Source organism: Halichoeres trimaculatus, unplaced genomic scaffold, assembly GCF_033239565.1.
Source record: "Halichoeres trimaculatus isolate MK-OKI-2021-1 unplaced genomic scaffold, fHalTri1.1 fHalTri1_scaffold_16, whole genome shotgun sequence".
NCBI classification, from domain to species: domain Eukaryota; kingdom Metazoa; phylum Chordata; class Actinopteri; order Labriformes; family Labridae; genus Halichoeres; species Halichoeres trimaculatus.
Window position 1 is genome coordinate 22,947,556 of NW_027437194.1, and position 24,496 is coordinate 22,972,051.

Below are 24,496 nucleotides of genomic sequence, written 5' to 3' on the forward strand. Positions count from 1 at the left end.
TCTTTTTGTTTTCATACTTTGTTATATTTACAGTTGCTTTCTACCTTTTTTTTTACTCCTGGTAAAATAAAGGTTTAAAAATTTCAGTAAAGATGAAAAAATGTTGACCATAAAAGCATTTGATGGTTTGAAAATCATTTAGAGCCCATATTTGATTGATTCATATTCAGCATTTAGCATGTATGGCATACAAAATATGAAAAAGATCATTCTCTTGAAAATTTTTTTGCTCTGTTTTCATGTTTATCTTTTTGCATGTGAAATGTCAACATGCACTCTTGTCTAGACAGTAATAGCAGCATGTTACTCGCTGGAGGTCAGTGCTTAATGAAAGACACTTGGACTTTTCTAAAAGGAAACACAAAGTTAATATAACCCTCAATCCGAGTAAGGTTTGATCTCCTGAGTGGATGAATATTGTCAGAGTCACAGACATTTGTGTTAGATTTCAATTTTCTGTTACTTTATGTCAAATGTCCATGATTTCCAAAAAGAATACATGCTTTTTGATATACAAAAAGTCAGAACAAGTTTCACATTAGAATTACTGGAAATATGCAGAGTGGAAAAATAAAACTCTTATGAAGACAAAAGCATGCATTTTCCTCCTGCTACAGATTTTTTAACTGAAGAAAGACTTTTGTCAGAAACTTTTTGTGCCCTTATGATAACTGTTTTAGTCGTCAGAGGCTGTGTGTCACAAAGTTTGTTTGGGGGAATGAGGATTTGTGTAACTCCATCTGTGGGACTCTGCTACAGCTAAATGAATTTACATTTACACAAACTCCATCCCCTCTGGTCTCTGTTCTCACAGCCGTCCAGACTCTCAGGCTCCTTGTGTCTCTTCTAGCTTCAGAAACTTTTGCTTCACACATTCGGTGTCAAAAACAGTCACGTGTCGATGGTGATTCTGAGGGAAAAGTAAAATAAAAACATGTTTGGATGATTCATTTCATTCCTATTACTCTCCGGGCTGCCTGTGTGCAGACCTTCTGCCAGAGAGTCGTGTTTTATTTTGTTGGATGCAAATATTAAAACTTTAATTTCCAGAAGAAGAAGCAGAAGTGTGCTGATATCAGAGGTGCGGATGTAAGAGGAGAGGAGGTGTGAGCTGGGACACACTCTTTGATGTTAAACTGGTATTTAGAGGTTAATGAGGCTGTTAGGAAGAGGTGGAGGAAACGCCCCGACTTCACACTCACACACGGGAAATGAATCTGACTGAGCTCCACCAGGATCTCTGACTGTTATTAAAATATAAAACTCACCCACAATAAAATAAACACCTAACATTTTAAGGGTTTCATATGAGAAAGAGTGAGCCAGGTGCTTTACCTGATGAAAGGATCCGTTTTAAGATCAAGATATTTTTTTAAATTATTCCTACCACCAATCAAGACTGTTAAACGCCTCCTTTACTTCCTCTGACTTTCTCAAATGATGATCGATTGTTAAGGCAGTTTTATAAAGTGGGAGCTGCTGCTCACAGAGAGAGTTTGAACTACATTATAATTACTTTAGTTTAATTCAGTCAGGGCCCGGTCCTTTCAAAGTGCCGAGTTTCTTCTTCACTTTAAAACGTTTGGTTTCTGTGCTGTGGTTTTCTGTGAGCTCACTCACAGATCAGACCATGAGGACGTTACAGAAAGTGGGTCACTGCTGCACAGGTGTCTAAGAAGTGTGTCAAGCTTCAGAAGAGGCTCAGGGCCACCAAAAAAACAGAAAATTGGTTTGGAGGTTTGGCAGGTTAAGAAGAAGAGAACATGTTTGACATTTTTATTCATTCTGAGAAAGACAGCAGAATCTTGACGTTGTTCTCAGAATTAGATCTTTTTCTCAGAATTTCATGTTTACTCAGAGGTCTGTGTAACTGCATCCAAAGCTTTGTTCCTCAGAAGTCTGACATTAAAATCAGATTTTGTAAAAAACATTTTACACATCTTTTCTCCAAAAGTCTAGAAAACTGTCTTGATTTTAGACATGATGAGCCTGAATCTCTGTATAGGGCTCTTTTCTTTTGATTGGATCAAACTCAAAGTCTACATTTGAACCTGATCTTAGAAAATGAAGCAGATTAAATCCCATCACTGTGAGTCAGTCAGGGAAAAACACGCCCTTGCCTCATTTTTGTTCCTGGTCAGAATAAAGCTCAGAGAATGATACCTCCCTTATCTTGGCATAATGCAGGTAGACAGCAGCAGCAGTCTCCTGGGATGTTTCTGTTTTCGTTCCTGTATTTCCAGTTAGCTCATACCTAAGGCCATCAAATCATGAAAACAACTGCTCCCCACCCGGAGCCGCTGAAAAATGCTTCTGTCATCATAACGTGGACCCAAAAACTAAGTTTTAAGGTTTTGTTGATAACATCTCTGTATACATACACACAGCGTTCATGATTTCCAAAAAGAATGTCAGATTTGTATTCATCAGACCACAGACCACCTTAAGGCCTTTGCACACTAAGTCTGCTTTTTTTTGCCTGAAATTGACACTTAAAAAAGAAATAAGATCCCATGTTATGTCAATCATTTAAGATCACTAACAAAACTTTCATCCTTCATTATTTTTTTCGAGAACAAATGCAATTTTATCTAGACGCCAGAGGCTACTTGCAACATCACATTTTAATATTTTCTGACATATTTTCTGTCATTTTGGGCAAATTTAAAGGATGAACCAAGATTGTCAATGTGCATGTGCATGTGTATGTGTATGTGTATGTGTATGTGTATGTGTATGTGTATGTGTATGTGTATGTGTATGTGTATGTGTATGTGTATGTGTGTGTGTGTGTTCTTGATCAGGTTTATATCTGGTTTCTTCTTCACATGGTGCAGTTTGAACCTGACTTTGTGGATGTAGCAATAAACTGTATTCTCAGACATGCAGTGATTTCCACTGTGAATGATACAGTCCACTAATTTTTTCTTATTTTACTCTGAGGAGCATTATTCTCAGACTGATGAACAGACTGCTCATGCAGTCTCTCACAGAGCAGTGAACCTCTTCCCATCTTTCCCTCTGAGAGAGTCAGGCCATATCCACATGTAGTCAGGTACGCGGGAAACTGCTGTCCACATGAAACCTCAGTTTTATGCCACTGAAATGTTTCCTAAAAAACTCAGGTTGTGAAGTGAAGATTAAGGGAAAACTCTTGTTTCATGGTTCCATGAAGACGCCAGGAAACAGACTTTTTGTTTCTCAAACGTCACAGCTGAACGATGGGGGTTTACAGGTTTAAAATCTGAAAAACACTGCCAAATACGAGTTTGACATGCTTGGGGCCGTACTCACTGACAGATTTGCCTGGTGTGTGTGGATGAAATTATTTTTAAGAACTCATGGGGGAAGGGGTATTAATTTTTGGAAAAACACGGCTATGTGTTCACAAGGCCTCAGCCTCTCTGGAGTTTTCTTTTTTTACCCAGCTGTGTCACTCAACTGTTGGACATTACCAAGTTAGGCTGAAGATGTTTCTTCAACTGCTTTTTTTTAAGCATCACACGTTTGGGGGTTTTAGTCCTTATTTTAACTTTCTGGACAAATACTGCATGCATCAATTAAGAATAAAACATACATTTATAAATATATAGGTCACTATTCTAACAAAATAAAAAGTTTAAATTATAGCCAACCATTAAAATCTTTCTCTTTTTATTACAATTTGACAAAAAACAAAGTTATTTTTGTTCCCCAGAGGATGAACTCCCTCTCTAGTCTATACTTGTGTTTTCTATTCAGGAAAGTAGCTCAAACAAGAGTAGCAGATCATCAGAATCTTTCTTCAGGATTTAATTCAATTGAATTTAAATAAAAAACATAAGCAGTGATACTACTGTTCATATCATTAAAAAGGCATTCAAGTTTCAGGCACACAGCAGCAGCTCTTTATATTCTGGATTAATGTTTCTCTATCTGTGAGGTAAATATTCAGAGTGAAAGGAGCAGTGAAGTGTTTGAAAACCAGATCATTTAATCTCTAAAATGTGATTTCTGACTGAGTTTAAAGTCTGTTCTGAAGCAGGGCTGTTTTCTGGAAGCTGAGGCATCACTAACCGTCCTTAGCTCACTTCTCTCCCCTGCTGAAACTCTTCATGTCAGCTCAGGCGTTTCTCTCAGATGGAGGAATGAACTCAAGACCCAGATGAGTGAATATCTCCTCCTCAGACGTCGCTCTCAGGTAACAGCCCTTTAACAACAAACAAAAATAACTTTTTACTCATTCTGCCAGAGAAAAAGGAGGATTTGTTTGAGGAACCTGTTGGTGTCAGTACCTGTTTGCTGTCGAACAGAGCGTGGCTGCTCAGAGACATGGACTTCTCATGCCCCGCCCACCGCCGCAGCTCTCTCTCAAACAGCTGCAGGAATAAAGGATCAGAATCAGATTCATTCACAGGACAGAGTGTATGAGACAAAGAGGCAGTCTGTAAAAGATGACCTTTGATCCTGTCCAGCCGAGGAGAGCAAACGCAAACTGGCTGATGGGAGAGACGACCAGGTCCACCCTCACAGCACGCCAGCGTCTGTGTGTGGACGATTTCTCCTCCTCTGATCCTTCATCAGACGCTTCACAGCTTTCTTTCTGACTCAATGTGTGAAGACATGATGCCGGATCTCCATTGACGGTTTCTGTAGCTCCCTGTTTGGCTCCTTGTTTATCCTCTTTGTGCAGTTTAAAGATGGAGAAACACCTCTCAAAGCGGTCCATGTTTGAAGATGGACGACCAGGGCCGCCCTGAGCCTCCAGGTAAGAGTTCCTCGTAGTTTTCTGGTACAAGAGGCATCCCTGCAGAGACAGAAAACCTGACTTGAGCATATATTATCAAAAAAGGACAGCTTTCGGGGGAAATATGTTGATATCCTGTGCTGTGACAAATCAAAGATCATCTTTTCAAGCAGCAAATGGAGCAGAATCTACCTGTGCCTCCAAATAGGAGACCACCTTCGGCATAAGTCCCTCCTCTCTGCCCTCCTCAGGGTGAGTAATCAGGAAGTCAACATCATGGCCAGTCTGCTTCCCCCTGCAGAGGTCAAAAAGGATTCTGGGCTCTGTTTTCATATATTGTATATTTTCTATAAGAGGTAAAAAGCTGCTCCAGCTGACTGTTGTCACCTGCAACTAAACCGCTACTCAGATCAGAGCAGGTCATCTAAAAGTTCCACTTTTTGTTGCTGACAGCAAGAACAGCTGGATTAACCTCACACAAGGTTCTGATTTAACTAAATTTTAGGCCCATTTCAAACTCCAACATGGCAAAGAAACATAAAAGTCACTGATTGAGGCAGAGGGAGACTAGCAACTCCAGTTTTCATCAACAAGGTTGTAAAGCAACACTGAGGATGTGAGATGATGTCAGTGATGACAGAGAGACTGAAACTATGAAAATAGAAATACTGACATATCTGAATCTATGTGACAGCTCTCTCACCTTCTAAATCCTCCAATCAGAGTCACCCGTGCCCCTGGCAGCACAGACACGACTGCTCTCTGTACGATGTCTCCGATGGTGTCAGCTTCAGCTTTAGTGACTGGCTGGTTCAGATTATCGTAGTGCTCCAGACCTCAACAGAGAAAAAGATAAAGTTTATAAAGTTTGATCCAAAATGCAGACATGAGACACACACACACTTTCATACTCACCAGCCTGTTGGGCCCTGTTGAGAGTCTGTCCTGAATCTCGGAGCTGTTGGAGGTTGAGTATTCCCTCACTGATCCATCGATGGGCTGTTTTTGAGCCAACTCCGAAAATTCCTGTCAAAACCTGAAACACATGTTCTCTTGCATGATAACCACAAAGCTGACTCTATATTTGCTTTACTTTCATCCAAAAACACTGTCTACACTTCATTACCAACACATAAAAACATGGATTCAGGTGTTTCTGTCTCTCTTTCTTCCTCACGGAAAGATGGTTTTAAGAACCACTGCGGTCCAGTTTTGAAGTGGGCCTGATTATTATTTAAATATCATTTTTGTCATTTTATGTTAAAACGCATATCCTGTGTTTTCATATTGAAGGGTGTATAATTTACACTAACCATGTTAAAAAAGAGGCTTCACAGTTTCCTGGGAAGCTGCTCATCACTGAACAAACAGGTGCCTCTGCTAAGGACTATTTTCTGTGGCGGATTAATCCACATTTTGACTATGTCATTTAATAATTGTTGCTCTTTTAATGGAGCTGTTGACTGAAGAAAGACTATCATACTACTAAATCATCACAACACTGGCTAACTTCTGCCACTAGGTGGTGCCAACTACACAACATGGTGCACAAACAGCTGATCAGGCCTCTGTGGTAAAATCAGAAAAACTTCCATTGGATCATTGATTTTTAATGTATCCCTCCTCCAAAAGAATCAATCAAGCTAAACTTGGGTTTCGTTGAAGAAAGTGAGGTTCTGTGGATAAAGTTCATAAGTTCATGAATTAACTGAGATTTGGAGATTATACGTTTTTGTTTTTACCATACAAACTAAGACAACAAGCTGTCACGAGTTTCATTTTGTAATTTTAAGAGAGAAAACTGAAATGATGTGGACAAATTAGTTATAGGAACATGAAACGCTTCTACTATAGATGGGGGAGAGGGACAGATCTTTGACTCATAATGGAAACATGTTGAATAACTCTTTGACATGACACAGTTTTTGAAAACTATGACCAAAACTTAAAGAAAATTTGAAAACTTTAAACAAAAGGACAACACTACAAAAGACCATCAAATGACAGCAGAGGTGATGTATGAAATACAAAATATAATGAACAAGTGTTTTTAAATGTGAGTAAAGATCACAAAGAGTTAGATGGTAAATATCTCCGCTGATTGGCTGAATTTAAAGAACTTTACTGCCTCAAATGGAAATAACTGCAAGAAGACAACTAGCATGTTTGAAAAAATCTAGAAAGAATCTATATCATTTTAAAACCCACAATCAGTCAGCCTACCTTCAAGGCTTTATATCGCTCAGACTGCTTCGTAGACTCAACCTCACTCGAGGCTCCATTCTCCAAAACATCCTAAAGGAATGAGAATGATAAAAAAAAACCCTCTAGAGATTGTTCAGGTCTGATGAAGCTGCTGACAGACGGTTTGTAAGCTTGGTGACTTTGGCGACTTACTTTAATGACTCTAAGCGAGTGATCTCCCAGACAGGGAAGCCCTTTGAGCTGCTTCATGCTTGTCACCTGTTCAGGGAGAGACTTCAGCACAGCAGCAGCTCGACAGAAAGCAACACCTCTCCCCTCCTCATTGCTGAGCTCTGCGTTTTCAGCCAGGAGGGAGAGAGCATCCTAGGACACAAAAAAACAACCTCAGGCTATCTAAACCTGAATTTGAGAACATCGAGATGCTTTTTCTGAATGTTTTAGAAACATGGGATCTTCATTTTTGACAGGACCTACAGTGAGGACAGTGTTGTGGTTCTCCAGAGAAGTTCTCCTCTGACAGGCGTAGCTTGGTACGGAGAACACCTTCACCTCTGCTTCAGTGATCTGCTGCTCCTGAAAGACACAAAGCTTATATTCCTGCATGCATCAACCACCATCACCATTGTGTCTGTTTGCAATAATGAATGCAGCTCACTTCAAAAAGTCAGTTCTCTGGAGTGTAGCGCAAACGTCATATGTGTGTAAAAAACAGTTACCTCTGCTTTTGTTTCTGATTGATTTGTTTTTGATTCCCTTCTTTTGATTGGTGTCACTTTCTTGTGATTTTATATTCATTCACACTTCAAAGCACCACTATGAGACTCTTCTGATGAGGATTCTGTGGCTAAGTGATCTGTTTTAGGTGCAGGTGGAGCAGAGCGTACCTGTAGTTTATGTCTGTCCAGTATTTGGACAGGATGTCCGGCCTTCATGCTCTCTGTGAACCAGCTGATGTCCAGGAGGTGAACAGGCGGTGTTTGACCTTTGACTTGTGAGTCGAGCCACGTCCTCACCTCAGAACCTGAGTTATTCTCAGAGATGATGTGCGTGACGCTCTCACTAAACAGACAATGACGAACAAGAGGGATTATCTGTTTATGGATTTGTTTTGGAAGAGGTTTTATTTACAGGTCAAATATGTACTACATTAAGCCAGAGATGAATTACAGAAGTCCTAACCGATCATGCTTAAATACATTTTATTTTTAGTTTTTTTATAATAGCCAAGATAGTTTCAGTGGTTCTCTCAAGATCACTATTTTTTCTTTATCCTGAGAATCTTCATAAAGTAGCAGAAGCACTTTAGTTATCTCATTACCTTGAGGAAACTGAGAAAATAAAATGCATTAAACCACGACTTTTTTTCTTTTTTTTGTAAATAAATCACTTTAAGTCTTTTTTTTTTATAACATTATACATTAAAACTTTTTGGTTTTACCCTTTTAATTTAAAAAAAAGAAGTTTACAAGTTAGACTTTATGAGCTAAAAAATACAAAGTTTCAAACGTACCTAAAGGCTGAACATAAACAACATTATTTTCCAATTGCAAGCATTTTAAATACATTGTGTGAATAGATAATCATGTTAGATAACACTTAATATTTGGATTGACTTTACCTGAACTTATCCTCAACCTGAAATCCTTTCTTGCGGCCGAGATGAGACAGAAAAGATCTTCGACTGGCTCCCATTTTCCTCTCCAGCAGAAATAAAACAACCTGAGGAAACTTTATCTCATCTCCATCACAGCTCTCAGTGTGTGAGGAGACGACTTTCCTCCTCTTCAGAGGAACCATCATTCACACTTGATTTCTATAAATTGACATTAAAAACTGAAATTAAAGACTGAAAATATTCTTCAAAAACTAAAGACTTGATTTAATTTCGTCATTCTCTTTTCAGATCTGTTTACTTCCGCCGTGCTCGCTTGGTTTCATTAAGTTAATCATCGCTAAAGAGTTAAAATCTGACGATAAAAGTCTCGATCTGAGTTCAGTAAAGCCTACATGAGTGACACACTTCATGTTAAGAGGTTCAGAGGCAGGTAAGTGGAATAAAAACACACAATCTTCAGCGATCTTCTCTTCACTCTTTCACCGGATGCAGCTGTGCCGCGCCGGCCAGCTGCACCTGCGCATTATCAAAATAAACCCGACTGGAAACATGCGCTACACCGTCATTTTCCCCTGTACGGAAGCCCAAACTTGCCAATACATGGGAGAAATGAAAAAGAAATGGAAACACCTTTACCTATGGGCAGAATGATAGACAAAAAAGAAAAAAAATGAAACAGAATCATTGCAAAGCTTAAAAAACATTTCTGACACTAAACTTCATTTTCGTGTAATCATTTGTGTTATGTTATAAAAACTTTTCTTTTTATCTTTTATTTCTATCAGATTTGTTGTAATAACATAAGCCTAACAAAGAACAAGAGTGGAAAATGAGCCATATCGAGAATCTCTTTTTGTAAAGCATACTCTCTTTTAAATCAGATTTTTATTAATGCGTTTTACAGGAATTTGTAGCTACACGTTTTAATCCTTGCAATGCTTTTTTTTTTTTTTTTCAAATTTAATCTTCAAATTTTTCTCAAGCAGCATCACAGGCAGGAGCTTCAATCTTATATTTGGTTCCTTTTATTTTTCTGCTGCTTTTCCTCTTTTTTGTTGGTGGTTTGAAGCATCATCACATTTCTCTTTTATTTCTTAATTACTGTTCATTTTTATTTCGTAAAGCTAACTGTAACCCCAACTACATCTGGCTGAAAAAGGCAGAAGTTGCGCAATATAGTTTTTTTTTTTTTTAACCAAATATCAAATAAACCATATAAATATAAGAACAAATAAAACTCAAAAGCTCTCATTTAAGCAATAAGAAACCAATATTCAACTTGTATACCTTCCATTCACTTACCAAAATTGAACGACCTACCATCTTATTGGTTGTCAATTTTTATTTAAAATATATTTACTCCCAAATCAAAAAGTCAAGAGAATTTCTTTTCCATTTTGACATCTGCCCAGTTTCTAACTTATTCGAAATTACATCAGAAATATTTATCTCTTCAGTGTTTTTACTTTGAAAACTAGATTTTTAGACCAAGAATAGGAGGACAGACGTTTGGAAACTGAGTGAGTTGTGCAAAGTTGTCTAAAGTCCACGTTGAACAGTTTGTTCTTGGTGTTCACTCCTCCCACACTCAGCCTGATCATATGACCACAAACACTTGACTCCACTTCCTCAAACTGTGTAACTCTCCGTGGGTTTGTCCTGCCTGCACGCGCTTAGTCAACAACACATCCTCCCCCTTCGAGCAGGAATTGAACCCGGCCTCACATACTCTCTGCCCGGTGAACGAGCAGCCAGAGGCCGGAGCTGTGGTCGTGGTGGTGGTGGAGGTCTGAGGTCTAATGGCTGGTCTGAGGAGCGGAGCAGGAGCGACGGGAACCCGGCAGACAGCAACAGCTGCCCTCGCGCTCCTCGCGCTGCTCACCTGCTGCGTCAGGTGTGCGGAACCGAGAGGGGCCAAACCGAGCAACATCATCCTCATCCTCGCCGATGACCAGGATGTGGAGCTTGGGGGGATGGTGAGTCCTAGTCTGACTCTTCAGCTAAAACAACCTCAATTTATCCGGAGGAGAGTTTTTGATTCGCTTTATTTTCAGCTTTTCCCTCTGACACACACACACACAAACACACACACACACACACACACACACACACACACACACACACACACACACACACACACACACACACACACACACACACACACACCCTAACCCTCTACTCATTTTATGGTCTTTATATCACCTTATTATCCGTTTATGTGGAAACAGAAGTTTAAAGATGGCTCTCTGATGTTTATGAAGGAGAGATTTCACAGTCAGCTCAGGTGATCTGCATGAAACACACTGAACCATAACAGCTAACTGATCACCAGGTGGGAAAACAAGCATAAGACAGCGTTAACCACCACAAGGCTGCAAAGCATGATGTGTGAAATAAGTTGTGAAAATAGTATGAAAATAATCTGCTGCAGTACTGTGTGTAACCCGGTTAATAGAGATGTGAACATATACCTACTAAACAAACTCTAACTGTGTCTGTCAGAGTCAACAGACCTGCTTAATTAGATTTTAAAGGATCCATGAGTTAACAGAGCTTGTTATGTTGCAAGATCAGTCAAGGTCTGATTGGAGTGATATGCACACTCTGAGCTTCACTTTGTCTCATTTCTGTTCTGCAGACCCCGATGAAGAAAACAAAAGCTTTAATAGGAGATGAAGGAGCAACTTTTGTGAACGCTGTGAGTATTTTTATACTGTGGTAGAAATGTTCATGCACAGATCAGTCAAGTTCAATCCTTGAAGTTGAAGAAAATAGATGACTCTAAGGATGTGACAGAGGACTGGCCGATAGACTGCAGCTCTTGCTGGGTGTTTGCAACCTGCAGAAGTCACCAAAAGAGGAACAAGGAAGGAAAACAGGGGAACAGGGACAGGGTTGTGTGTGGTTCAATCCAGAAGAAGAGTTTGTGGAGCTCAAAGTGCTAAAATAGTTCTTTCTGGTTCTGATAGAAAGGAGTCAGGACATGAGATCAGTTGGTTGTGTGTGGGGCTGCAGAGCTGCAGAACAGTCAGGGTATCCTTGTCCTGTCCAGCACCGAAAGCTACTACAGTGGACCCATGAGCTTCAGAACTGGACCATAGAAAGATGAAAGTTCAGGGTGCTGATTTTTCCCCAAATATCCAAATTCTAAGTCCAGTCCATCCTCTGCTAAAGCCTGATCCATGGTGGCTCCACCTCAAAACTCCACTGCAAAAACTTAATTCTAATGAAGTGTTTATGTCCTATTTGTAGTAAAGTAGTCTTATAGAATTACAGGTCACAAAACATGTCATATGTCACAATATGAAAAGACATAAAACGACGCCTGAATTGCTTGTAAAGAGCCAAATATATAATTTCTTCCTACAAGAAACTTAACAAGAACTCTTTTCTAACTGATTGGTAGATTTCTTGTACTGTTCTTATCAATTCAGATCTCATTTTTGTCTTTTAATATCTTGATAGTCAGATGAACTCTAATGACACATTTTTATTTAAAATAAGACATAAACACTTGATAATATTTCACTATTTGCAGTAAAGCCATGGATGCAGGATTGGACTCAGATCTGTTTTGGCTCCAGATTTTAGTTTTTGCAGTGTGTTCAGGACTTAAAGGATCTGCTGCTGATTTCTTAGTGTCAGATACCACAGCATATCTTCAGATCTAGAGTAGGTCTCAATTAGAGGGTGTCTGCATAATAATCAGCTGGTTATAATGTTATGGATGTTGGTCTTAGTAGAAAAGTTTTGTACATACACTCCAATATTTCTAATTTATCACATTATCAAGTATAACTGCTGCTCGGTGACATCTTTACTCTCGGGTATTTGTATCTTGTATCTGAAACATGTGTTTGTCACCTTTTGACTTGTCAGGACCCTCTTTGTCACATGTTTCCGATGTGAGTGAGTGATCAACATGCTTGTTTCCTCTCATGACTTCCCACATTTAAAGTCTGATTTTGTTTTTGTTGTTGTAGCATTATTTCTCTGGAAAGCACAACTGAAACCAGAGCAGGTTTTTGTTTCATATCTTGACCCCACTGTAGTGAAATATTACAGCCTGGAAACTTAAAAAAGAAAAACCTTTCATTTTAATACAGCTATTTTAAAACAAGATATCCCAGTGCTTAAAGGAAGAGATCAGGAAAACAGTTCAAAACATGAATCAAAAAAGAACAGACATTTGACAGACATTTTAAGAGACAATTTTCAAGATGTAGTCTGACTTGTTATGATTAGCTGAGAACTTTGTAGTGTCATATTGAAAGTCAAACAAGGATCTAGAAATGAATTAGACCCCCCCCCCCCCCCCCCCCAAAAAAAGAAGCTCTGCTGGCCTTTGTGATGCAGCTGTTCGCTTGAATTGTTTCACTGATATTTCTGTTCTGTTCGTAAGACAGTTCAGATTACTTTCGATTTTTCATCTGAGCTGTCTGAGGGGTTTTAAAGGGAAATGTGCTGTTCAAAAGCCCATCATTGGAGGCAGGAGGAGCTCAATTACAGAACCACAGAAAATGACAATGTATTTTTACTGTCATCTTAAAAAACTCAGGTGTCACTCATCTACTGTTGCCTGGATCTCTTTGACTCTCCTGGTGTTGATTTTGGGGAATATGATATTCTATCTGAAATAACCAATTGAAACACTTTCTTTGGCTGTAGCTGTTACAGCTTCACTTGCATTGATCTGCAGGAGCAGCTCTTGATGTTTTTGGTCTCTTTTACTTGTTTGTTTTGAAAAAAAAAGTCAAAGTCAGGTTGAAACTTTCTGTAATTCCCCTCCAAGTTTTGAATGATAAACTCGTGTTTTGAGCCCCCCCACAATGATCACTAGTTCACCATGTTGAAACTGAACACATCCTCCTCCTCACTGTCATGCTTCTCTTTTGTCATCCTGTCTTTCCCCTCTCTTCCTCTATCCCCCCTTCCTCTCTTGCTGCTCTCACTTCCTCCCCCCTGTGAAGTTCACAGTGTCGCCTCTGTGCTGCCCGAGCAGGAGCAGCATTTTGACCGGTCAGTATCCGCACAACCATGAGGTGAGAAACAACTCGCTGTCCGGGAACTGCTCCAGTCTTCTGTGGCAGAAAGGACCTGAGTCTGAGGCCTTCCCCATCTACCTCAGCAAACAGAAGTACCAGACGTTCTTCGCTGGGAAATATCTCAACCAGGTTAGGACCATTTAGAAACAGCCAAACAAAAAAATAAAATTGGAGACTTCTGGCAGTTTGAGTCCTGGGTTTGATATTTCAGGACTGTTTTACTTTTGGCTTAAGAGCTGCATTCAAGACCAGAATCTGAATACTTCTTGTCATACTGATCAAAGACAGTGCTTTCAGCACCTACTGTATAAAACCGTTTCAATGACAGCAACCTTTGAATTCTGAAGAACAAAATAGAGAAGAAGCATGAGGTTAAAAATAAATGAAGAGTAGAAGCTGAGATGTGCCTGAAGCTGTTACAGTACACCGACCAATGGATGAGTTATACAAAGATGTCACAGTACCAAATACAGTGAAACCTCATGCACTTTCTCACATTAGTTTAATGTTCATGCCATAGACTGTTTATAGGGTGAACAGAGTGGCTCCGCCATTTACCATTGTACAATTCCCCTGTCACAGGCGTAGCCATTGGCAGCCATTGCAGCCAGAGTCTGCACAGTAGAGACTGTGAGGGATTCTGGAAGAATCTGAGTGGAGCCGGTGACAAAAATGATAATTATTATTTTTTCTTGCGAGAGTCTAATCACTTCTTGACTCAACCTCTTCACATATTTTACAGTCACCGAAAAAAATACACGAGAACGGCAGCTGTCAATCATCGTTAAACGTTACGTAAATTCCTGTTTTTAACCTTATATAACTAATGAAAACAAAAATTTTCAGAAAAAAGAGGACTTGAATACAAGACAGCCAAGTGATATCTTCAAATCATCACAACAATCCGACGTGAGAAGCATTTCTACGAGGAGTATTAATTTTCTAAAGTTTGATTACAGCCCATCTGGAATGACTGGAAAGCCAGATTGTTTAACCTTTACTGCAGACAGCCACCAGGGAGAGCAGTTTTTGTGGAGCCGAGCAAGCGGACGTCCAGTTTTTTTAGTCTATGGTTCATGCTGTTAAAAGAAGATTGGTCCTAATTTAAACATGACTAATCTTTACATTGATATAATTCATAAAAACTGAGGAAACTTGAATTAAAAAATTTGAGCATTGAAGGTACAGCCCATTGTTAAAACCTACAGTTCCTCAAATGTCCACTAGAGGCTGGCTGATGAAGCTGAAGAAGCCTGATTTGACTCATCATTAGCAGTGCATTTAAACAGCAAACACATTACCACCTAGTTCACATAATAGCTGTGGTCTCTTCTGCCCCTTTTCTGCTCCTCACACCCTTTGGTGTGTGGACTTTTTATTTCTCATTTGATCTGGGGATACCACGGTTACCAGTTTTGTATAATACGACATAATACGTAACATATAATGCTGACTTACTGGACTGACAGATGAGCACATTGCAGCTGTTAGACAGGAAGCTAAAGCTGTGCCTCAGGTGTGCAACTTTATTTCCAGCTAGGTCCAAGCAGCTAACACTGGGCTAGTGTAAGAATATCAAGCCGAAGCCGAAGTGTTAAAACATGCAGTTCTTCGAGTGTCCACTAGAGGCCACCTTGAGGGCGAACCTCAAGGGGCATGTGATCTAAGCCTATACTAGTGCCTCAAACTTTTGGCCAAGCTATAAACTTGTGGAGAAGTAAAGCTGAAGTGGATCTAAACACTCCTATCTAACAAACTTCAAAGCACCCACCTGTCGGTCAACTCAAGCACAGATTATGTCTCAGTATGATCTGACTGACAGGTGGGTGCTCTGTAGCTGTTTTTCTGGGCCTCAGCTCCACCTGAGGAATGCAGTTTGAGTCAGCATTTCAAGTATGGTTACCACCATCTTTAGGCTTCTTCAGAAACAGATGGTGACATCCATACTTTGCACAATACACGGTAAACCAGACTCTTTCAGTGAGGCACAGGGGGAAATGATGAAAGACAAAAAGCTTGAGTTACCATTTTTCCTTCCTCCCACAAAGTATCCAAATGTTTCCCAAAGTTTAGGCCATGTAGTCCTTTTCATGTGACCACGCTCCACAAACATTACTCTCATAAAAGGTCAGTGTGAGTTTTTTTCATCACAGTGACTGATGAGAGTTAGTCACAAATCTTCAGCCTTCATCTTCGTTTATTTGACTCAAAGATCAGTCCTAAAGAAACTTGGACAAAGGATTCCTTTATTCTGAGTGCAAGAGATGTGTATCTGCAGAGCCTGTTAGCTCTGACAGTATGAGCATGTTTGCATGTCAGAATGAACATGTCAGGGGAAGTTTGTCTGGAGTCTGAGTCTGAGTGGTGACACTTTCTGTTTCACAGTATGGGAAAAAAGATGTGGGAGACGTCAGCCATGTTCCACCAGGCTGGGACCAGTGGCATGCACTGGTGAGTTAGACACACACACTCACACACATTTTGCACAGTTAAATGTTCTTCTGCTCTCACAGCCCTTCCTTTGCTCTCTCAGGTGGGGAACTCACAGTACTACAACTACTCCCTGTCAGTGAACGGTAAAGAGGAAAAGCACGGGGACAATTATGAGAAGGACTACCTCACAGACCTCATCGTAAGCACTTTCTACTTTCATAAAGTCTGGAGTGAGTCTGGGGTCAGGTGCGCTTCATGTATTTAGACGTCTGTAGCTTCATTTATGTGAGGATTTATGGGAAAGTGTTTCAGACTGAATCAGCTGAGGAGAGTTAAAATGTGGAGGAATTCCCGTCAGCAGTGTGAAAGGTTAATCATTAATGCTGACAGAACAGTAACACAGCAGAACAGAGTGATACTGGGACTGATTCAGGAGGTTTGTTCTGTGGTTTTGTTTCACGGTGCTCCTTTATGTCATCCTCATCAGCTGACCCATGACTCTTTCTGCCCACCCAGCTCTGTTTGTACCCAGGCTTTATGAGGGGTGAACTTTCTCTTGCTGGCTGGTTATGAACAACTTTGTTGTACTTTCATCAGCAGCTGGGAAAAATGAAGTCTGTCAAAAGAGCAGTTGAACAATTCAAAAGAAGTTCGGGACAAACCAAACAAGACTTGTTTAACATGCTGACATGATGCTGACATGTTGATGTGGAGCAGGTTCAGCAACTTGTTTGACACAGTTTTGTTTTATGAGGTTATGCAACCCTACAGGACTCAGGTTTTAATGCATTTAAATGATTAAAGTTTAAGAACTCAGGTCCTGATTCTTCTGGGATTGTGCAGCTTTTACCCTCTAAGCTTTTAAAATGTGCACCAAGAAGACATCGTCCACATCCACAAAGTGCACAAAGGGTTAAATGCTCCAAACTGCTCTTCAGAGCAACAGTGTCTCTGTGAATCATTGTTTTTGAATGATCCATTTCTCATCCATTTAAAGTAAAAAAAAGACTCTTTTCTATCCCCATGAATAGTAACAACAATTCACCTCGGGATGAGCTCATAAGAACATGTCTGACATTACTGTTATCATAATGATCAGGAGTTTAATCAGTCTGGAGCTGTTTGAGGATCAACCAGCTGTGGCAGTTTACACAACAGAGTGTTTATTTCTTTATTTATTCATCTGAACCAGCTGATCTTTGTCAGCTCGCTTATATCCAGTGAAGACTGGATATAAACTGTGACATTTGTGTCTGTGGATAGAGTCTATCTGCATCAGGATGAGAGCGCACAGCTCAGCTCTGTGCAGCACAGAGTGGAGATGCTAACAGCTCCTCTCAGTCACAGTCAGGAGGAAACTGGAGCAAACTGCAAAGAGCTGCAGGACTTTGAACATCATCAAAGCAGATTGCTAATCTGAGCTTTAGACGGAGCAGATAGCGAAGGAAATGATGCACAATTTTTGGTGCGATTTCACCCTCCAAAGTTTTAAGTTAAATTAAGACATTACATCAAAAATGATGCTGAACGTTGAGTGCTGCTTCAGATGCTAACCTGATCTAGCCTGCAGGGATCAGTTTTTGCTTTTGGAGATTTTAGTGGAGAGAAGTAATATGTCAGATGAATAAGATCAGTATAAATCCCTCGTTAGACTAAAAGATGAACATTTAAAGCAAGAAAGAGGAGTTTCAGTTCAGAAATCAGAAGAAAAGCTAACCTAACCTCAGAGAGAAGACTGATTTAACAGTGTTGGAGCACTAGTCACAGCTAATAAAAAGTAGCATTTAGCAGCATTTGCTGGATCCTGGGGCGATAATAACTCACAGATGCAGAAAAACAAAAGCGTTCAGTTTGTTTTCTCCAGCAGTCATTTTAGAAATATTCACATCTGATCCTGATTCTCACAAACAAAGGCTCTGTTGTTGTGTTATTTACAAATGTTTTCTTGTATTGAGTGTTTGTTAATCCTGTGCACAGACAAACAGGTCCCTTCACTTCCTGGATGACAGAAGTCCCCAGCATCCATTCTTCATCATGTTGTCTCCTCCTGCGCCTCACTCCCCATGGACTGCAGCGCCGCAGTACCAGAAAGAGTTCAGCACAGTTAAAGCTCCTCGAGACGGGAGCTTTGACAAACCAGGGAAGGTTCGTCTTTGAGTTTATGTGTTATTAACATAAAGACTGTTTGCTAAAGCTCTGTCCACTCTAAACTCTTATGATTATCTGTTTTAGGACAAACACTGGCTGCTGCGTCAGCCCATCAACCCCATGCCAAATAGCTCCCTCACTTTCCTGGATGATGCATTCAGGAAAAGGTACGGCCTCCGAGAATGAGCTTAAGGTTTTTAATGACAGCGTATAGACTTTATGATGTGTTTAATGATGACGTCTGGTGCAGGTGGCAGACTCTGCTGTCTGTAGACGACATGGTGGAGACACTGGTGAAGAAACTTGAAAGTTTAAAAGTTTTGGACAACACCTACATCTTCTACACCTCAGACAACGGATACCACACAGGTCTGAGCGTGCTCCACAGAAAACCCCGGACACCTGTACATTACTTCTGTGTGTGTGTGTGTCTCCTCACAGTAACCTCCTCTATGTTTCAGGTCAGTTCTCTCTGCCCATCGATAAAAGGCAGCTGTATGAATTTGACATCAGGGTCCCGCTCATGGTCCGAGGTCCCGGCATCAAACCAAAACAGACACTGAAGGTCTCAGACATCCTGCGCTCTTAAACGTTTTTACTAATGGATAATAAAACACACATTGCTGGGTTATTGCTGTTATTTACTGTTTCTTTCTGCTCTGTGTTGCCTTCAGGCCCCAGTCCTAAACATCGACCTTGCTCCCACTATACTGGACATTTCTGGAGTCAACCTGTCGACTGTGAACGTGGACGGACAGTCTTTTCTCTCTCAGATGGTCAGCTCTGACTTTAATTCTTTCCTTGATGTGTGCTTCACTTTGGGTTTTGAACCTATGGCTAAATTTTTTTGTCTGTTCTCAGGCTCCATCTCTACGTAACGGCACTGCTCGTCCATTTTTCCTGGTTGAATATACCGGAGAGGGACATCCAGAAACAGATCCTTCCTGTCCCAAACTTGGTCCTGGCTTATCAGTGAGTATTATCATCAAGAAAAGAATGTATAACTTTTCATTGTTGTGGTGTTACAACCTTGTTGGTGTTGTGAGATACGATACAAACCAAAAACAACAATAACATGAATTGGTCTGCACAAAACGACTAATTTATACTCTAAAAAGGAGCAAGAAAACACAGGAAACTCAGAGGAAATGACTGCAGGTGACCCTATAATTCCTTGATTCACCACTACAGATAAAAGAATAAAATAATATAATTTTTTCTCAACCAAACTCACCTGATCTCAGACAAATCCAAGGTAGAAGCCATCAGAACACTAACAAAGGACAATAATTACATCCAAACTGAAAAGTAGAATAAGTAAAGTTAAACACTTTAGCCCAAAGCCTAAAACTCCAGATTAAGCAAAATGAGTGTTTTAATTTAGAAGTTAACTTTAAAATGATAGACAAACAGGCTAACACAAAAGCCGCCTCCTCGATAGGTTAGCTGAATGCAGAGGTTTACAGAGGGTCGACCAAAAAATATGAAGCCATTGCAGAAGTGTCACAAGCTGCACTTCCTGGAGTGTCCACTTGAGGCTGTCTGCAGAAACAGCAGAAACCACATACACAGCCATTAAAAAGCTGATCTGATCTGGTTTAAGACATGATTTTATTCTGAATGGATCATTTCTCTATCAGCACACATTAAATAGAGAAGAACTGATTTTGACTGAGTGTTTATGAAGTTATTAAACAGGTGAGTTTTGCCCATATAAGGGCATGGCTGATTGACTGACAGGTGGGCAACCTGTAGATGTCAGAAAGGAGCTCAGGTTGAAATTTTTGAAAATGGGGTCTATCAATAATGGGCTTCAAAACTCTGAATGAGAAACATCCTGAAGATGAGGCAATGTCTAAATATTCTACAATCTGTGGGAAGATATTAGACTGGTGGTTGGTGGATGCTGGTGGCTTAGAGACAGGTGTGGGGGAAATGAATGTGGTAGAGGCAGTCACAGAAATACTGTGTACACTTTGAGACCAGAGACTGCTGCTTGGTTTTCCACTGCTGTCATACATCAGTGCTTCCCTTTCGTCTAAAAATGTAACTTATATAAACTTATATAGAATATTTCTGTCATACAGTTGAGAATCTTTGCTAATGATAATAAACCATACATGGACTGGTAGGGTTGAGGGGAGGTTTGTTTGACACATTCGATTGAATCAGCATCTTTCCAAAATGCCACAAGCTACAAGGTGGCGATGCTGACACACTAACCGGTTAGTCAATGTGGCATCTACGTGTCTATGGAGGCAGTGCTACCTGGAAGAGAAACACCACTGAACAGAGATCTGCTCATGAAAGAGTGATGCATCAACCTACCAGGTGCCCTCCTATAGAAACAAACCCAAACCTCATATTTGGCACAAACTTCCAGCTTTCAAGGATGAACCTTTTAGATTTTTTGGTTGTCTGAAGTCAAAGTTTTGATAACCTCTGGTCTTTGAAAGACTTTTAAGAACACAACATGTGATAAAGCAGAGAGTATAATGTTTGTCCCTGACATGATCTGAAGGTTAAAATATGGATTTGCTCAACACAGTCTTCTTCAAATTTAACTTCCAACATGAGCTTCATAAAAATGTTTATAGGGAGGAAAATACATTCCTAAATCTTTTATAGCTCACGTGTCCCCACATGAACTGCATACAATCCTCTGAAGCCAGCGGGGTGTGTCGTTTGCAACCTCATAAAAGTTCAACAACTTAAAAACCAAATGTATCCTGCACACTGAAACACGGCTCCAGAGAGTCAGTTTAAGTCAGAAACCCTAAAACTCAATGGAAGAGCTGTGAGCTTAAAGACATACTTTTAGCTTGAATATAAGTTGCATGAAGAGCTGCACAACAAGCACTGAACAAGGGGATTGAACACAGTCAAGTCCAGGCAAAAGTGCAGTTTCATTAAAGTTTGCTTTGGCACATAAGTCGATGATAAACACTGACCTCATGTTTCCTCCACTTTTCTCCTGTTGCCTGCATATAAACAAGTCACTCTGTAAAACTTACCACCTCTATCAAAATAAAAGCATGAATAAATGATGAAACATTCTGTATAATAACACACTGTGGTATCAAACCAGATCTTTTATCTTCAATTTAGAATGAACAACAAATAAATATAAAGAAATCAAGCTTTAGCTAAACTGCTGATGGTTTCACTAACTCTGCTTGTAATCTGTGCAGCAATGTTTCCCAGACTGTGTGTGTGAAGACGCCTACAACAACACATACGCCTGCGTCAGGACCCTGGATAAAGACCAAAACCTTCAGTACTGCGAGTTTGCAGACAGCGAGGTGAGTTTTCTGCTCCATGAAAAGGTCAAACATCTAGAAATATGACTCCCTAAATGCTCTCATTCCTGAGCTGGCTGTTGTTGGTCTTTTACTCACCGAACAGGATTGTTGTGGGAATTTTCTCCTCAGGCAGAGTTTTTGTTGTTTGCTTTTTGAGCTCTACAGAAGAAACTCAGGGTGAAGCTCAGCATGTGTATTTTTGTGTTCCCAGTCCTTTGTGGAGGTGTATAATCTGACGTCAGACCCTCACCAGCTGGAGAACATCGTGAAGAAGGTAGACCCAGCCATCCTGCAGGCCATGAACCAGCGGCTCATAAAACTTCAGTCCTGTGAGGGCGACAGCTGCCGTGACACAAAGTAGAAAACAACACACAGACAGATTTATTCTCTCAGCGAAGGGTTTCTTTATCGACTGTTTTCAACAAAACATCTCCAACATTAAGCCGTGCCTCCTTAGGAAAGGTACAGGTGATGAAGGTAATGATGGCTGAGTCCTGTTTAGCTGCTTCAGTTTCAGGGTCCTGATTTTGTGCATGCTGGTTCACTGTCACATCTTCACGGTTTACTGGGACACTTGAACAGAAAACAGCCATCATGTCAGGAACAAGTTTGAAAAGTGTCTTCATGTGCTTCTTTTATTACTCTCTTTCTCTCTGAGTTTCATTTGAAATCTGATACCACTCTCATATCTGCCCATTTCATGGAAGCAGTTAGCTTAATTTAGCATGAAGACTGTTTTCTTTTCTTCCTTTGGCTGCAAATAGGACAGATGTTTCATATTTACTTTGACAGAAAGTTAAGAGACTAAAAGTTTGTTCAATAGTTGTCTCTTTCCTGATACTGTGAGTTAATTAGCTTGAAGAAGGTTTCTGTTGTGCTAAACTCTTCTGCTAACAGCACAGTGAGGATCTGTTCAAACTCATTGAAGGAATACTGTTAGCTTTTCTTTCAGGCTGACTGTTAAAGTGGAATGCTAAAACCATTAGCTTATCTGTAGTTTTATAACAGCAGCATAAAGGCAGGTACTTTTAATTTGGATTTGCACTATCTGCACTCGCCTTGTTGAATTTTTTTTTGGGCTAACTTGCTGCTAACGGCTCTATTTTCTCTATGAAGACTTACTGAAGGAAAATGTCTTCTTATCCATTGCTTATTTACTCTGTTGCATGTGGTAAAAAGCAGAAAAAAATATACCGCTGGCATACTCAATTCTCTTAAGCTTGAGGAATAGTTTTCCAGTTTGTGGATGCAAATATTTCTCATAATGAAAGAGTTATCTTATGTTAGCGTAATGACTGTTTGTGTAATATCTGCAACACCCAGAGCAAACTATTTGCTTTCTTGCTGAGGCCCAGAAGAGAGAAATAAAAGATGCTAATGGCACAGTCTGGCCTTAAAACTCACTAGCTCATGTTGTAACTTAAAAAAAAAAAATTTAGGAGTAAAATCATCAAGTCATCATCAGGGTTAATGCAAGACTATTTCTACGGTCGGACTGCTAACTTCTGAGCTTCAAGCACTAAATGCCATGAGGGGAAAACCAGGAAAGCTCTGCGATTTGAGTCCCTATCTGAAATTTAAATCCAGACAAAATGATGAGTATAAAGGGAAAATAATGCTCCAAAAACAGTCAGCTGGCACAAGTTTGGCTAACATTAGCAGAGCTAGCTCCTGCAGCCTTCAGTCCTCCTCTCAGGTCATTGTCCTCATGCCTGTGCTGGCTCCTCATGTCTCTGGGGGAGTGGTTACATATCAGTTTAAGCAGACAGACTACAGACAACTTGACCTCCATTTAAAGATGAACGTACTGACAAACCACGCCATGACATACGTGACTGTTTACATACAGGTAGTAGAGCTTTAGAGCATTATGACAGCAGGCATAAACCAGGGCTTTATCAGAAACAACATACCAGGCTTATAGTAATAAAAAGATATTAATAATGTGTTAGGACACCAGTTATTCTGCGGGGGATGTTGGTGTTTAATTGTTGAATTGACTGAACTTATCATTTGTGATGTCCATGAATTATTGGTCTGTCACGTGACCTCTTTAGGAAAGATTGTCTAATTTTAAGTGTTTCCTCTGAGGACGACAAAGGTGACGTTTGAAAAGGTGATGAGCATTAGAAATGAGACTAAGTAGCTTCTTTCTTCTGTTTTCAGTCTTCATGCCAAGCTAAGCTAACTAGCTGCCGGCTATAGAGTGATAATTACAGATACCAATGACAGTTGGTATTTTGCTCTTTGTCTTTCATACTTTTTACAGTTAGAATACATGTTTATGCTAAGCTAACTGTCTATAATGTCATATCAAATGGAATGAGAGTGGTCTCAGTGTCTGACTCAGCTCAGACCCTCCATCAGAGAGGGGATATTTCACAGGTTATTTCCAAACACATCAAACTTGTTCCTGTCCAACAGCACCTGTACTCTTCCTCCTGTCAGAAGTCAAAATGTCTACTGTGAAAAAAAGATCTGTTTTCCTGAGCTGTGCTCAAATATCTCACACCCTCAACAAGACTTTCCTGTCTGACTAATCTCCTGATTCATTCTGAGCAGACTCAACATCTACACTCTGAAATCTTCTTACGCATCAACTGCAGATATCTTTCAGGCTTGTGCCACAGTTTAATTCTGATGTAGAATATTTTACACTGAGTATTAATGATGAGGTCTGTGAGACGGCTTTTAAAGAGGAAGAGGAAAATGTGCCGATACTTCTGAGATGTTTTCTTTCCATTGTTCGGGATCCATTAAGGGAAATTTGATGACATGAACGCTTTAATCCTGTGTGCCTTGTTTTTGCACTGACCGGGCTCATGTGCCTTTTTTAAATGTGAATGTATTTTGCACTGTGACAGAACTGATTAAAATAAATCAAAAGAAGCATTTTAAACCGCTTGTCTTTTTATGTGTTTTTTTTCCTGTTTATTTGAGGTTAGATCACGGCCTGAGAATGCAGAACATCTGCATCTTTAAGTTACTGTTTATTTCTCCTGTGAGGTCTGGGTCTACCTTC

At 40.0% G+C, this 24,496-nt stretch overlaps 2 protein-coding genes across 2 annotated transcripts; one reads left to right on the plus strand and one right to left on the minus strand.

Moving 5' to 3' along the window:
• Positions 1-3,694: 3,694 nt before the first annotated feature.
• Positions 3,695-9,062, minus strand: polm (polymerase (DNA directed), mu). The gene is made up of 11 exons (XM_074689662.1): positions 8,550-9,062; positions 7,816-7,990; positions 7,406-7,504; positions 7,124-7,294; positions 6,950-7,021; positions 5,642-5,762; positions 5,430-5,562; positions 4,919-5,021; positions 4,439-4,786; positions 4,275-4,358; positions 3,695-4,189 (listed from the first exon to the last, which is right to left on the minus strand). The coding sequence occupies exons 1-11, from the start codon at positions 8,729-8,731 to the stop codon at positions 4,103-4,105; spliced, it is 1,575 nt and encodes a 524-aa protein (XP_074545763.1). The 5' UTR covers positions 8,732-9,062; the 3' UTR covers positions 3,695-4,102.
• A 1,073-nt stretch (positions 9,063-10,135) lies between these two features.
• On the plus strand, positions 10,136-24,373 carry gnsb (glucosamine (N-acetyl)-6-sulfatase (Sanfilippo disease IIID), b). The gene is made up of 13 exons (XM_074690898.1): positions 10,136-10,522; positions 11,185-11,244; positions 13,517-13,720; positions 15,977-16,042; positions 16,125-16,223; positions 18,002-18,169; positions 18,257-18,339; positions 18,423-18,541; positions 18,634-18,737; positions 18,847-18,948; positions 19,034-19,144; positions 21,364-21,474; positions 21,686-24,373. The coding sequence occupies exons 1-13, from the start codon at positions 10,346-10,348 to the stop codon at positions 21,833-21,835; spliced, it is 1,554 nt and encodes a 517-aa protein (XP_074546999.1). The 5' UTR covers positions 10,136-10,345; the 3' UTR covers positions 21,836-24,373.
• The last annotated feature ends 123 nt before the right edge of the window (positions 24,374-24,496 follow it).

Bases quoted from the DNA above. Each gene is read 5' to 3' on its own strand.
- gnsb (XM_074690898.1), top strand. From the start codon at position 10,346: ATGGCTGGTCTGAGGAGCGGAGCAGGAGCGACGGGAACCCGGCAGACA. The intron at 16,224-18,001 runs GTAAGCACTTTC...TCCTGTGCACAG, and splicing joins ACTACCTCACAGACCTCATC to ACAAACAGGTCCCTTCACTT. The intron at 18,542-18,633 runs GTCTGAGCGTGC...TCTATGTTTCAG, and splicing joins AGACAACGGATACCACACAG to GTCAGTTCTCTCTGCCCATC.
- polm (XM_074689662.1), bottom strand. From the start codon at position 8,731: ATGATGGTTCCTCTGAAGAGGAGGAAAGTCGTCTCCTCACACACTGAG. The intron at 7,505-7,815 runs GTACGCTCTGCT...TGTGTCTTTCAG, and splicing joins TGGACAGACATAAACTACAG to GAGCAGCAGATCACTGAAGC. The intron at 7,295-7,405 runs GTAGGTCCTGTC...TTTGTGTCCTAG, and splicing joins ACCACAACACTGTCCTCACT to GATGCTCTCTCCCTCCTGGC.